This window comes from Hypanus sabinus, chromosome 6 (assembly GCF_030144855.1).
Source record: "Hypanus sabinus isolate sHypSab1 chromosome 6, sHypSab1.hap1, whole genome shotgun sequence".
Taxonomy (NCBI): Eukaryota; Metazoa; Chordata; class Chondrichthyes; order Myliobatiformes; family Dasyatidae; genus Hypanus; species Hypanus sabinus.
Window position 1 is genome coordinate 166909161 of NC_082711.1, and position 14255 is coordinate 166923415.

The 14255-nt window shown below is 44.4% G+C and overlaps 1 protein-coding gene across 5 annotated transcripts in view; it reads right to left on the reverse strand.

Annotated features, from left to right (window-relative positions):
• Positions 1 to 14255, reverse strand: part of LOC132396063 (rap1 GTPase-activating protein 2-like) — a 298797-nt gene that overhangs the window by 58131 nt on the left and 226411 nt on the right. For 4 of the 5 annotated variants that reach the window (XM_059973425.1, XM_059973423.1, XM_059973422.1 and 1 more), the window contains 3 exons: positions 5969 to 6013; positions 4022 to 4054; positions 322 to 534 (listed from right to left, as the gene is read on the reverse strand). In XM_059973425.1, the coding sequence (XP_059829408.1) occupies positions 322 to 534; positions 4022 to 4054; positions 5969 to 6013 (291 nt within the window). The remainder of the gene's footprint in view (positions 1 to 321; positions 535 to 4021; positions 4055 to 5968; positions 6014 to 14255) is intronic. The other variant, XM_059973424.1, reaches the window with a different exon arrangement.

Below are 14255 nucleotides of genomic sequence, written 5' to 3' on the forward strand. Positions count from 1 at the left end.
GTTGACTGTACTTTTTTTCCCATATATGCTGCCTGGCCTGCTGAGTTCCTCCAGCATTTTGTGTGTGTTGCTCAGATTTCCAGCATCTGCAGATTTTCTCATTTAGCATTCTGATAAATTTCCTTTCCACCTTCTCTAAAGCTTTCACATTCTTCCAATGAAGAGGCAACATTATCTCACGGTTCTTCAACTCAGTCCCCCTATCAGTGAAGGTCAACACACCAATTGCCTTCTTAACCACCGTATCAAATTTGCACACAGTGTTCTTACTTGTGGTAGTTATATTCGTCGTAAGTTTCAGTCACTGCTGGGGTTACTTACCTGGTTAAGAAAGTGCTTTCTGTAGACTCTGGCTGTGCTGTTACATTCCAGTTTGTAACCATATGTGCTGGGGCTTAGATTCTCTACCGCATCCTCCTCGCAGAAGCTGCTCTCCGATGACGTTGGCGTGGTGACAGTCTCGATTCCTTCTATCCAGTAACCTCCAAACTGGGGGAGGATAATGGACTGATAGGGCCCTGCTTTCTCTATTACCTGGAAAACAACATTAACTCGATGTAAAACAACAACAGGACGTTGTCCAATCAGCCTCTTGTCACCTTAGACGGACTGACCAGCTGAGGAAATGGAGGGCTATGGGGAACTGGCAGAGAAGGGGTGTTGAGACTGGACTGGTTCAGTTAAATCCACATTGAGCAGTGGGATGGCCTAGAGGGGCAGAGTGGCCTACTTCTGCTCCTATATACTTGTGTTCTCATTTTTGGCCATTCAGTGTCAATCCCATAGCTATGGGTCTGGAGTCCCTTATAGGATAGGTGAAGGTAGCGGGTTGGAGATAAGGAGGTGTAAGGTGCTCACCAGCATGCAGGTCACCCTTTGACAAGGTGTAGCACCCGCTGAGCACCCAACCTTCAATCAGGGTCATGTGATGCCATAGCTACAGGTGATGGATGGTTGCATGAATAACTGCTGTATATCACATGTCCTGGTTATGCAACCACTGATGCCAGGCAGACAATCTCTGAAGATTATTGATAATGGCTCGGGGGGGGGGGGTGTCTTGTAAAAACACTGCCTGGAAGAAGGCAATGGTGAACTACTTCTGTAGAAAAATTTCTTAAAAACCATCATGTTCATGGAAAGACCATGATTGCCCTTGTGGTATGACATGGCACATAATGATGATGGTAGCAACTTCCTTCCCTAAATGGGTTAGTGGACAAGATGGATTTTTGCAACAAGTGATGGTCATAGAGTCAGGAATGTTGATTTCACAGTTGAAGTAAATTTATTATCAAAGTACATAATTGTATTTCTATGTTATATTGACTGTCCTGTTGCACATACCAGTTATTACAAATTACTATAAATTGCACATTGCACATTTAGATGGAGCCGTAAAGCAAAGACTTTTACTCCTCATGTATATGAAGGATGTAAGTCAATTCAATTCCACTGCTGTCTTTAAGGAGTTCTCTCTACGACCAAATAGGTTTCCTCCCACTTTCCAAAGATGCACGGGTTTGTAGGTTAACTGCCCGCGTGAGTGTAGTTGGGTGACACAGGCTCATTGGGATGGACTGGCCTGTTATCGTGTTGTGTCTCTAAACAGAAATAAAATTCTAGACTTGAGCTGATTATTACTGCTTGTGAAGGTGGGAACATGGACTACCTGCGAAGAATGAAAGTAAGACTCTGGTAATGATGCTAAGGTTGCTTTGATGCATAGCGGTCAACCTCTCCAATGACTGAACAATTTGTAAGCAAGTTTTGGCTTACTAGAGCAAGCACTCTGGAGATCCCGTTATGTGGTTAGTCAGGGCCATGAACTTGGAGAGGGTATGCTTATTATCAACTTTTAGAAGATGAAGACTCCCTTCTCTAAGGTGAGCCAAGCTTAAGGGGAACATGAGGGGAGACTTCTTCATTCAGAGGGTGGTGAGAGTACGGAAATGAGCTGCTGGCACAAGTGATGGATGCGAGCTCGATTTTAACACTTAAGGGAAGCTTGGATCGGTACATGTATGGAAGGCTATGGTCCAGGTGCAGCTCGATGGGAGTAGGCAATTTAAATGGTTTGGCATGAACTAAATGGGCTGAAGGACCTGTTTCTGTGCTGTAATTTCCTACGACTCCAAGGATGTGGAGGAAGCTAACTCCATAGATCAGTGACATGAGGATAGAACGTTTTGTTTGATTCCACTTTCACATGCGGACAGGATAGTGATTACATTATGTGGGAATCCAAAGAGGTAAATTGTTTATTTAGGGACATGGGTTCTAATCCTCTAAGGGAAGCTGGGTATTCAACTGGAAAAGCACAGAGTTCTGTAACGGTGAACCGTAAGGCTTCAGGTGTGTGTTCAAACCCATCTGATACCTTTCAGGACAGGAACTCGTGGTGTTCCGCAGGGTTTGCTGTTGGGACCGTTTCGTTTTACATTATATGTCAATGATTTGGATAATGGAATTGATAGCTTTGTGGCCAAATTTGCAGACAATACAAAGATAGGTGGAAGGCCAGGTAGTTGAGGGAGCAGGGAGGCTACAGAAGGACTTAGACAAATTAGGAGAATGAGCAAAGAAGTGGCATATGGAAAACACTGTTGGGAATTTATGATCATGCACTGTGGTGGAAGAAATAAAAGCATAGACTTTTTCATAAATAAGAAGAAAATGTAAAAATCCAAGGTGCAAAGGGACTTAGGAGTCCTCGTGCAGGATTCCCTAAAGGTTAACATGCAGCTTGAGTTGATGGTGAGGAAGGCAAATGCAATGTTAAACATAGAACATAGAAAAGTACAGCACATTACAGGCCCTTCGGCCCACAATGTTGTGCCGACCCTCAAACCCTGTCTCCCATATAACCCCCCCCAATGAATGTTAGCATTTATTTTGAGAAGATTAGAATATAAAAGCAAGGATATAATGCTGAGGTTTTATAAGGCACTGGTGGGGCCTCACTTGGGAGTACTGTGAGCAGATTTGGGTGCTTATGTGAAAGGATGTGCTGACATTGGAGAGGGTTCAAGGGAAGTTAAGGAGAATGATTTTGGGAATGAAAGGGTTATCTTATGAGGAGTGTTTGATGGCTTTGGGCCTGCACTCACTGGAATTTAGAAGAATGACGAAGGATCTCATTGAATCCTATCAAATTCTGAAAGGCCTAGATCAGGGGTCTGTAGACCCCTTGGTTAATGCAAGGGTCTATGGCATAAAAAATGTTGGGAGCTCCTGGCCTAAGTAAAGTCAATGTGGAGAGGGTGTTTCCTGTGGTGGGGGTGTCTAGGACCAGAGGACACAGCCTCAGAATAGAGAGACAATTATTTAGACAGAGGAGAATCTGTGGAATTCGTTGCCACAGGCAGCTGTGGAGGCCAGGTCATTGGGTGTATTTAAGGTGGGGGTTAATAGTTTTTTGATTAGTCAGGGCATGAATGGTAACAGGGAGAAGGCAGGAGATTGGTACTGAGAGGGAAAATGGATCAGCCCTGATGAAATGGTGGAGCATATGCAATGGGCTGAATGGCCTAATTTTTCTCCTATGTCTTATGGAAGTCTGCTACCTTCCCTGGTCAGATTTATATGGGACAGAGATGTCTTGAAAATGGCTGGGGAAGGCAATTAAGTTTGGTCACTCAATACTGGCTTTGTGACTTGCATTCATGAGTGAATGTGTAGTGAATCGATGGAACTCTGACACATGGAAGCTAAGATGTTGGGTACATTTAAAGTGCAAGTTCACAGGCTCTTGATTAGTAAGGACATCAAATGTAATGGGGAGAGGACAGGAGAATGGAGGTTGAGAGGGATAATAAATCATCCATGATGGAATATTGGAGTGACCTCGATGGGCTGAATGACCTAATTCTGTTCTTATGGTCTAACAAAGCTAATTATTATAATTCTATTCTCTTCAAATGAAATGCTATTTCCTAATCTATTTCCCATTCCCACACACCTGTGTTCCCATTTTCTACCGACACATCTGTTACCATATCTTGAGTTAAGTTAGACCTACCTCATCAATACTGGGATATGGGATGTAATCATCCTAGTAGAGAGAAAAGAAAACAGATACATTTTTAATTCATGAAAGATAATATCATCAGTTTCACTATAACATATAATACTGGATATTTCTATCGTGCTGGACTCTGGTACATTGGCCAGATATTCCAACATAAGACTTCCATGCAAGTCCCATGTGCAATTCTTGTCTCCTCCAAGAGGACCACAACCTTCCCATGGTTTGGATGCTTGTGTATTTCAATGACCCAGACAGCTATGTCAGCTGAAGTCGGGGTCCTGTGCTTTGGCTCTTGGTAAGGTCACCCATGCCCAAGAGGTCAAAGGGTAGAGGCCAGACTAAGAGTGGTCCACCAGTCCTCCAGGTTCAGGGGTTCAGCTCAGAGCTAAAAACCCTGACTAGTAAAACAATATTGTTATGGAAACAGCAATGAAGAATCCTTTTGCATCTGAGTGCGATGGCATTCCTGAGCCTCCACCCGGGAGTTGCATGACTGACGATAGTGAAAACCAAGAGGAAGCTACTGACATGATGAAGGAAGCCCTGAACACCGCCAGAGATGGAGGACCTTCATTGCTGCCCTAAAAACCTGCTGATAATAGGCAGTAAGTGATTCTTGTCTAAGAAAATATGGTGGGGAAAAATAGAAGATAAGTTCAGGGCAGAATTCAGGAGAAATTGTTAGAAAGTGGTAGGCACAGGGAACTTATTAGTACAAGGAAGAGTTGAGGTGAGTCGTATAATAGCTACATTTAAAAAACTCTTAAACATGGAGGCTTATGGGCTGTGTAGGAGGGAAGGGATAGACCAGTCACAGGGTAGTCAGCTCAACATCGTGGAGTGAAGGCCCTCACTGTGTTGCACTGCTCAATGCTCTAAATTGCACCCAAGTTGATAAGTTCACAAAAGAGGAAGGGACGGAGATAGGAAAATAAACAGAGGTGGGTCAAGGGTGGAGACAGACCAACACTGGCTGGCTGTGCAGCAAATCCCAATACACACCTCACTTAATTCCAACAGTCAGAAATGAACAACTTTAAAAAAGGAAATACATGAAATAGCAACAATCTGTTGGATGAACTCAGTGGGTCAGGCAGCATCTTTGGAGGCAAAAGGATTGTCAAGCCTGCATCAGGACCCAAAATGTAAAGAAATGCTCCCTCCCTCTCCCACCACCTCAAAGATGCTGCTCAGCACACTGAACTTCTCCAACAGATTGTTTGTTGCCTCAGATTCCAGCATCGGCAATCACTTATGTCCCCATAAACTACTCAATTCACAACCAGCATCAGAAGCATCAAGCCCAGATAAGGAGCAGTGTTTCTATATGAACATGTCCCTGCTAATCCCTGCTGCGTGGCATATGCCTGATTCTGTGCCAATCAAACTACTTCAGTACAGGTCAATTCAGCCCACTTAATCTGTGCTGGCTTCCAACAGTCAACCCAATTGGTTCAATTCCTCATTCGGAGTCAGTAGTTCCTAACTCTTAAATTCTTGCCGCAGGGGAAACAGGTTCACAGCATCTACTTCATCCATGGCTGGAATAACTCTTGGCTTCTTCAAAAGGGACTTGGTCAAGGTTCAGCCCTGGCCAGAGGGGTGGCTGAAATGCCAGGAGTTTACCCTGCTTAAAAGAAGACTTTTCAAATCAGACAGACTCGCTCAACACAAACAAGAGAAGATCTGCTGATGCTGGAAATCCAAGCAACGCACACAAAATGCTGGAGGAATTCGGCAGGGCAGGCAGCATCTATGGAAGAGAGTGAACAGTCGACGTTTCAGGCCGAGACTCTTTGTCAGGACTGGGAAAAAAGATAAGGACTCCTCATTTTTTTCCCCCAGTTCTGATGAAGGGTCTCCACCTGATATGTCGATTGTACTCGTTTTCATAGATGCTGCCCGGCCAAACTCACTCAACATTTGTTTGCGACAAACCTTTTGTCTATTGCTCTTGGCCTTCTGCTCATCTGGTTTTGGAGTCTAAAACAGAAGGAAAACAATTATGCTGAAGAACTCAGAGAATCAGCAGTGATCTTCCTCTCCCATCTCTCCTTGTCAGAGAATTAGCTCAGTGGAGGCCAACGGTAAAGTTGTTCCTTTTTCATTAACAAGGACCCCACCATCCAGACCACACTCCCTTCTTGCTGCTGCCATTGGGAAGGAGGTAAGGGAGTCTTATGACTCACACCATCAGGCTCAGGAACAGTTATTACCAAAAAAAAACGCTCCTGAAGCAGTATCTATAACTTCACTTCACATTGAGCTGATTTCACAAACTAGGTATTTATTCCACAACTCATCTTCTCAGTATTAATGAATTAATTGATTATTTGAGGATATTTGTATTTGCCAAGTTTGCACATTGATTGTCAGTCTTTGTGTCTAGCTTATCATTGATTCTGTTGTATTTCTTTGTTCTACTGTGAATGCCTGCAGGAAAATTAATCTCAGGGCAGTATATGGTGACATATACGTACTTTGATAATAAATTTACGTTGACTTTTTAAATACAGTGAAATATTTACACCTCAATTAACTGTATGGTGCTGGGAGAGTTAGTTTTGATATCTACCAGAGATATGGCTTTCCCTAACTTCTAATAATGTAAACAATAACAAACAGAAGAGAGAAGGACTTGGTCCAAACCCTGGAAATGCAGCTGAGTGTTCCTCTTTGGTTCCAAAAAATAGTGTCTGATTGCTGTATTCTGGGGTTCCTCTCCCACTGCAACCACAAAGGCTGCATTTGTAAGGTCTTTTGATTGCTACACCATCCTTTGGTACTTACTGACTGATTCTCAACACATTGCACTGAGCTCCCTGCTGGTGAAAGGATGCCAGCTGTATGATGACGTGCATTAGATCCTGTGCCAGTCCTGGTGTGTGTAACATTACTTCTGTGTAATGACCAGTCCCAAGTCCAATATGTTTCATCTACTGTACACTACGGTAGTCAGAAACCATACTTAATGATTACAAACCAACGAAGGCCTCAGGACTGGGGCTGGGAGAACAGTACATCTGTCTGGAAATTCTTGTGCATTGAAATGGTGAGGATGCAGTGGGATACAAACATGGTCATGAGGAATTCAGCCCATCGTGCCTGTGCTGGTCAAAGTCTAATTCCACTTTTAGTATTCAGTCCACAGCTGAGGATATGACTCTCCAATACCACTTAAATGCGATGACAAGTTCTGCGCCCGCTGTCCTTTCAGGCAATAAGTTCCACGCTCCCCATGTTTTTGACTTGTCAGCCAAGGAAAATATCTTACTTTTAACTCTGTGACAGACTTACATCACTTCACACACCTCAACTAAGTCTTACTGCAATATTCTCTATAGCAAACTCTTCCTCATTGCCACTATTTTCCAGTCTTAGCAACAATCTTGATAGCTTCCTCTGCAATGAAAGTTCGTCTTTCCTGTATCGAGGTGACCAGAATTGCACACAGTACTCAAATTGTGGCCTGTTATTTACAGTTCCAGCAGGGGCTTCCTGCTCAGATCACTTGTTCCTGATCCTCGCTTCAAGTGTTTGCACAATTTGTTTTTTTTTCTTTCTCATGTACATAAAGTGTTGGTCTTTCATTTTTACCTTCTTTTTCTTTAATTGGGTTCCTTCAGGTTTCTTGCTACCTGTGAGCAAGCAAACCTCAAAGTTCTATAACTAATACATTCTTTGATAATAAATTAATCTTAAATTTTATATGCCTTTGCTAATAAGGAAGGCATCCTACCTGACGTTCATATAACCTTAATGAAATAACCTGTTACCTTTAAGGCTAGGTGCACATTTACTCCAGGAAAGGTGTTCTCACACAACTGATGTCTTTGTCCTTCAAGGTGACTACTAAAGTATTGAGTACAGGAGTTGGGATGTTGTGTTGAAGTTGTACAAGATGTCGGTGAAGTCTAATTTGGACTACTGTGTACAGTTCTGGTCACCTTCCTAAAGGAAAGATATCAATAAGATTGAAAGAGTACAGGGAAAATTTATAAGGACGTTGCTGGGACTTGAGCACCTGAGATCGAGGGGATGGTTGAATAGATTATGAATGTATTTCCTAGAGCATAGGAAATTGCAGGGAGATTTGACAGAGGTATGCAAAATTATTAGGGGTATAGATAGGGCAAAGGCAAGCAGGCTTTTTCCACTGAGGTTGGGTGAGACCATAACTCGAGGTCATGGGCTAAGGGTGACAGATGAGATGTTTAAGGAGAATCGGAGGGGGAACCACACAGGGGTGGTGTGAACATAGAACAAGCTGCCAGTGGAAGTGGTGGTTACGGGTTCAATTTCAACATTTAAGAGAAATTAGGTACATGGATGGTAGGGATATGGAGGTCTACGGTCCACGTGAAGGTCGACAGGATTAGGCAAAGTAATAGTTTAGCACAGACCAGACAGGCTGAAGGGCCTGTTTCTTTTTGTGCTGCACTGTTCTAGGACTCTACTGCAATAGCTGGAGTTATGAGGTCGTGGGCTCCGTGGTCTCCTGTGTCACTGAGTGGATTATCACATGCAGAACATTTTGCAACACTTTAGTGCTGATTTGATTATGAACGTCCCCATGGGGTAGCTGAACCAATATGAGGATTGAGAACAGTCCACCTGCCTTTGTTATCAGTGAGAAAGCCAGCTAAGATCCCTTGGTGTGGAGCAGAGGTATTCCTATTCTAAACACTCAGATCAACATTCCCAGTCTCTCCCCAGCCATGGGAGTATTTTGCTTGACCAGCAACCACAAATCCCGAGAAGTGAATTCAAATCCCACCTTAAGAGCAGCACGGTCACGTTGTGGTCAGCACGACGCTGGGTTCAATTCCCGCCGCTGCCTGGAAGGACGTTCTCCCTGTGACCGCGTGGGTTTCCTCTTACAGTCCAAAGGGACACTGTTTGGTAGGTTAATTGGTCATTGTAAATTGTCCCGTGATTAGACTTGATTAAACCAGGTTGCTGAGCAGTGTGGCTCAAAGTGCCGGAAGGGGCTATTCTACACTGTATCTCAATAAATAAAATCTTGGGGCAGCTCAATAAATCTGAAATTGAGGTTACTACAAGTAATGGAGACCATGAATGTCACCAAAAGCCCATCCCCTCCAAACATACCTTGTCTGGCCTACTGACAATGGTTTGGTTCGTAGCAGCCTATTCAGTTTGGGGGCAATCACTAAATTCCAGCAATGCCAGAACAGGTAAGAAACAAGCTTAGGGAGCAATTCCCAGTCTCATGGGAAGATTGTGTACACTTTCCAAACTTGTAACGAAGGTGGCATAGGGTGGCACCGCACCTCACAAATATCACCTGAGCTTATAATGTGCTGGGCTCATCAAATCAAAACAGCTCATGCATATTTGCATTTAGTATCACTAAGCCTTTGTTATAGAGTGGAAACAGGCCAGCCCAGCCCCACCTGTCCATACCTTCCTGAGTTAGCCTCATTTTACTACATTTGGCTCATATATCCTGAATTTCCCTATCCATGAATCTGCCTACTGTTCTTTCTTTATGAGCCATGTCGTATGACACAGACAATCATGGTCTTTCCACAGCCATGGTTGTTCTTGGCTATTTTTTCTACAGTAGTGGTTTGCTGTTATTCTGGGCAGTGCCTTCATAAGACAGGTGACTCCCACCCCCCCCAGCCCCCCAGCCATTTTCAATACTCTTCGGAGCCTGTCTGCCTGGCATCAGTGGTCACACAGCAAGGCCTTGTGGTATGAAACCATCCACCACCTGCTCCCATGGCTTCATGAGACCTAATTGGGATGTGGGTGGGGTGGTAGGGGGGCTAAGCAGGTGCTACACCTTGTCCAAGGGTGACCTGCAGGCTAGCGGAGGGAAGGGGCACCTTCTTACAGCTCCTTTGGTAGAGATGCATCTCCAACCTGTCACCCACTTCTATCACTTCCTCTAATAAGCTCATCTGTCATACCCACCACCCTCTGTGTGGAAAATCTGTCTGTCAGGCCCCCTTTACACTTTTCCCCTCTCACCTTAAACTTTGCCCTCTGGTTTTAGACTCACCCTACCCTGGGAGATGGACTTGACAATCAACACCCCCCCCCCCCACCACCATTTTATAAAGCTCTACAAGATCATCCTCAGCCTCCTCTGCTGCAGGGAAAACATGTCCAGTCTTGCATTCAGTGATTAGCCAGGGTACAGTGGGATTCCTGACCCTGCCCAGTGCCGCCCTGGGCTGGCTTTCCATCCTAATCCCACCGGGACTCATTTCCCACAGTCTTGGCTCTGTTATCTCTTGACACCGTTATCATTGCCACACCTGCCTTCCCTCAGTGCAGAGCTACTGTTTGATGGCTGGTCAGATTATTGCTCGTCTCCAGCGCCTTGTGGAAGAAATGTTGGCCGGAAGGAGGCAGAGAGTGAGAGCTGCTAGATTACCTGGTTTTATCAGAATTCATGCATGGCTGGGCAGCTTAGAGAATGAAAAATCACTGACAGGAACTGCACCGAGCTCTGCGCAAGAGGAGTCACTGCAGGCGATGACAGGACACGATTCATTAGTGGAGATGAGACATTTGCCTTTGTACAGCTCTTTGTGTTAACTGGAAGTCAGAGGGCAGACTTCACGTAACCTTTTGAAGGAGCATTTAGAAATAAACGAGTTTCTGTGCTTGTCGATGTGATTGTGTGCAGTAAGGTGTAACAAAAGATCACAAACATGATCTTGTACGGGGGGGGGGGGTTCCCTTTTTTATGCCATAGAGCCTTACCATTAACCGAGGGGTCTGTGGACCCCCCTGCTTGATTCACACAATATTACAGGTCGACACAGACTCTAATGCAAATTGCACCCACTTTGAACTCTTTCCACCAGACAGGATGTGGCCAGGAGGGAGACGGACTTCATCTGCACATTTGCTCAGGTGCCAGCTATTTTCCCACAGTAAAAATACAAGTGCCAAATTGGCAAGGAGCAGGTTATGGAGAGCTCTGCCTCTGCCAAGAAAGTCTGCCCTGCGATTATCATTCCTTACACAGAGGAGTCCAATTGTGAGAATAAGCTCAACTAGTTAAAAGGAGACGTTCCAAAGAACAATTGCAGGACCACAGTATAGGATAAAGGCAACAGAAGAATGTGGCAATGGTTCCGTAAAGGAATGTTTCAATAATGTAAAAACATGAAGCAGAGGAACAGAAGGCCATTCAGCCCATTGAGCATGTTCCTGTAGCTTACCTATTGATAATTTGCTTATTAATTCTAAACATTAATGATGTAACACTACTACAGCATTATCGACATGGGGTCACTTCCCGCCGCTGTCTGTGAGGAGTTGGTATGGTTTCTGTGTATAGTTTCCTCCAGGTGCTCCGGTTTCCTCCCACATTCCAAACACATAGGAGTTAGTAGTTTAATTGGTCAGACGGGTGCAATTGGGCTGTCCGGGCTTATTGGGTCGGAAGGGCCAGTCGCTGTCCTGTATCCCCAAACAGATAAAACGATATCGTCACTTGTACCAAGGTACGGCAAAAAAGTATTGTTTCGCTTTCCATCCCTACAGATCTTTTCACATCAGTACGTCAGGGTAGTGGGGATGAGAGTTGCCTTTGTACACCCCATTGAATGGAAGTCAATGAGAGTATGTCAAGGTAGTGCAAGGGAAGATCAGTAGCAGAATCTAGTGTTACAGTTGCAGAGAAAGCACCGTGTAGGCAGACAATACGGTGCAAACCATAACGAGTCTAGTCTATTTTATCGCACAAGTGATCCATTCAATGTAATCTTATGACAGGGGGATAGAAGCTGTCCATTAGCCTGGCATTTCAAGCTTACAGGCTTTTGTGTCTCCTGCCTGATCGAGGGGGAAGAAAGAGAATATCCAGGGTGGGAGGGGTCTTTGATTACATTGTCAGATTTAGTGAGGCAGCGAGAAGGGAAGACAGTCCTTGTAGGGGAAGGAATCCAGTTTCCGTGCAATCCCTTTCATCCGTGGTTCCCTTAATGTCCAAGCCTCTATCTGTCTTGACCTTGATGTACTCAATGACCAAGCACCCACAGCTCTCTGGGTTCCTCATGGAGTCCATTGCCTCTTGGCACACTGGGAGCACACCGTCCAATGGGCGCCTAGTTGCACCAAACTTATCCTAGACCCAAGTAACACATACAGAACTCAGGAGGAGCTCAGCAGATCAATGGAAAGGAATAAACAGTTGATGTTTTGGGCCAAGAGCCTTTAGCGCCATTCAACCCCACACGCCCCCGCCCCCCCAAACTTCAAACAACAAATACCTCGGGGTTCAGTGACTGCAACTCATTTGCTGTGCTTACTCGTACTGGGTTTAATTCCCTTAACAGATTTCTGACATAATTATCTCACAGCTCAGATGTAACACTTGGCTGCTCCCCATGGTTCCGAAATTCTGCTATTAACGTACAAAGCGCCCTGGCTCGGGATTCTGGCACTGAGCACTCCCTCCAGGGGATTAATTGCCTATTAACCAGTCGGTTGTAAACAGAGCAGGTGGAAGCAGAATCAACTGTTAACTGACTGCCGCCTTCAGTCCTCAGCAGGACTCCTGACTGCATGTTCCTTGAAAATGTCAAAAGGAACTCGATCTTCCTAGAAACCTACTTCTTCAGTAAACATCAAATACAGAGACTTAAAAATGTCTATTCAAAGAACATCACAAACCCCTCTCTTCGCACATTGATGGAAATGGCAGTATGGAGATCCTGACGAATGTGCACGAGAAGGGGGACGGGCAGAGTGTGTTTACTAGGTGGTGAGGCTATCAGGGGAAGCTAGGTCTACAACTTCCATCTGCAGTGTGTGTTGCTGGTTCAAGTTCACTGTCTTAGATCACCCAATGGAGGAAGAAGAAGAACAAGAAAAAAAATCACTAAACTTTCCAGTTATTGACTCTCTAATTGATTGTATGTGCTAACCACAAGAGATTCTTCAAATGTTATACATCTAGAACACGCACACAAAATGCTGGAGGAACTCACCAGGTCAGGCAGCATCTAAGGAGGGGAATAAAGAGTTGACTTTTTAGACCAAGACCCTTCTTCAGGAATGGAAAGTGAGGCTTCTGCCCCCTTCCCCCTTCCTTTCCAGATCTGATGACCCAAAACGTTGACTGTTTATTCCTCTCTATAGATGCCACATGACCTGCTGAGTTCCTCCAGCATCTTGCGCATTGGTTGCACGTGCTTTTATGCATCTCTGTGGGCCTGTGTGTCCCTCTGTGGAATTGGAATTAGAATCAGGTTTAATATCTCCAGCATATATTGTGAAAATGTGATTTGCAGCAGCAGTACAGTGCAATATGTAATAATTTAAAAGTCCACAAATTACAATGAGAAAGAAAGCACACAAAATAAATTTAATAAGTAATTCAAAAAAAGAGTGAGAAAAGAAAAAAAATGAGGCTGTCTCCATGGGTTCATTGTCCATTCAGAAATCTGATAGCACAAGGGAAGAAGCTGTTTCTAAACCATTGAGTATGTGTCTTCAGTTTGCTCCTCCTCCTCCTTGATCATATCAATGAGAAGGGGACATGTCCTGGGTGATGAGAGTCCCTAATGATGGAAGCAGCATTTTGAAGATGGCCTAGATGGCAGGGAGGGTAGTATCCATGATGGCACTGCCTGAGTTTGCAATTTTCTTGAGCTTTCTCACGATTCTGTATAGTGGCCCCTCCATACCAGATGGAGATACAACCTGCTAGAATGCTCTCCACAGAACACTCGTAGAAATTTGGTGACATGTCAAATCTCCTCAAACTCCTAATGAAATACAGCCACTGTTGTGCCTTCTCTGTAATATGTTGAGCTCAAGATAGAACGTCAAAGATGTTGACACCTAGGAATTCGAAATTGCTCACCCTTTCCACTGCTGATTCCTCGATAAGGACTGGTATGAGTCCTCTCGATTTCCTCCACCTGGAGTCTATAATCAATTCCTCGGTCTTACTGACATTGAGTGCAAGATTGTCGCTGTGATACCATTCAACTAGCTGATTCATCTCATTCCTGCACACCTTATTTTTTTGATTCTGTATAAGCAAAAATGAAACTGCTGGAGGCAATTAGAGCTGCAGCCTCCCAAATCCAGTCACCCAGTTTCAATGCTGTCATTATGGGTTACGTACATTCTCCCTCTGATCTCAAGGGTTTCCACCAGCTGCTCTAGCTTCATCTCATGTCCCAAAGATGTACAAACTGTTTAATGAAGTCACATTGCCTTTTCATGA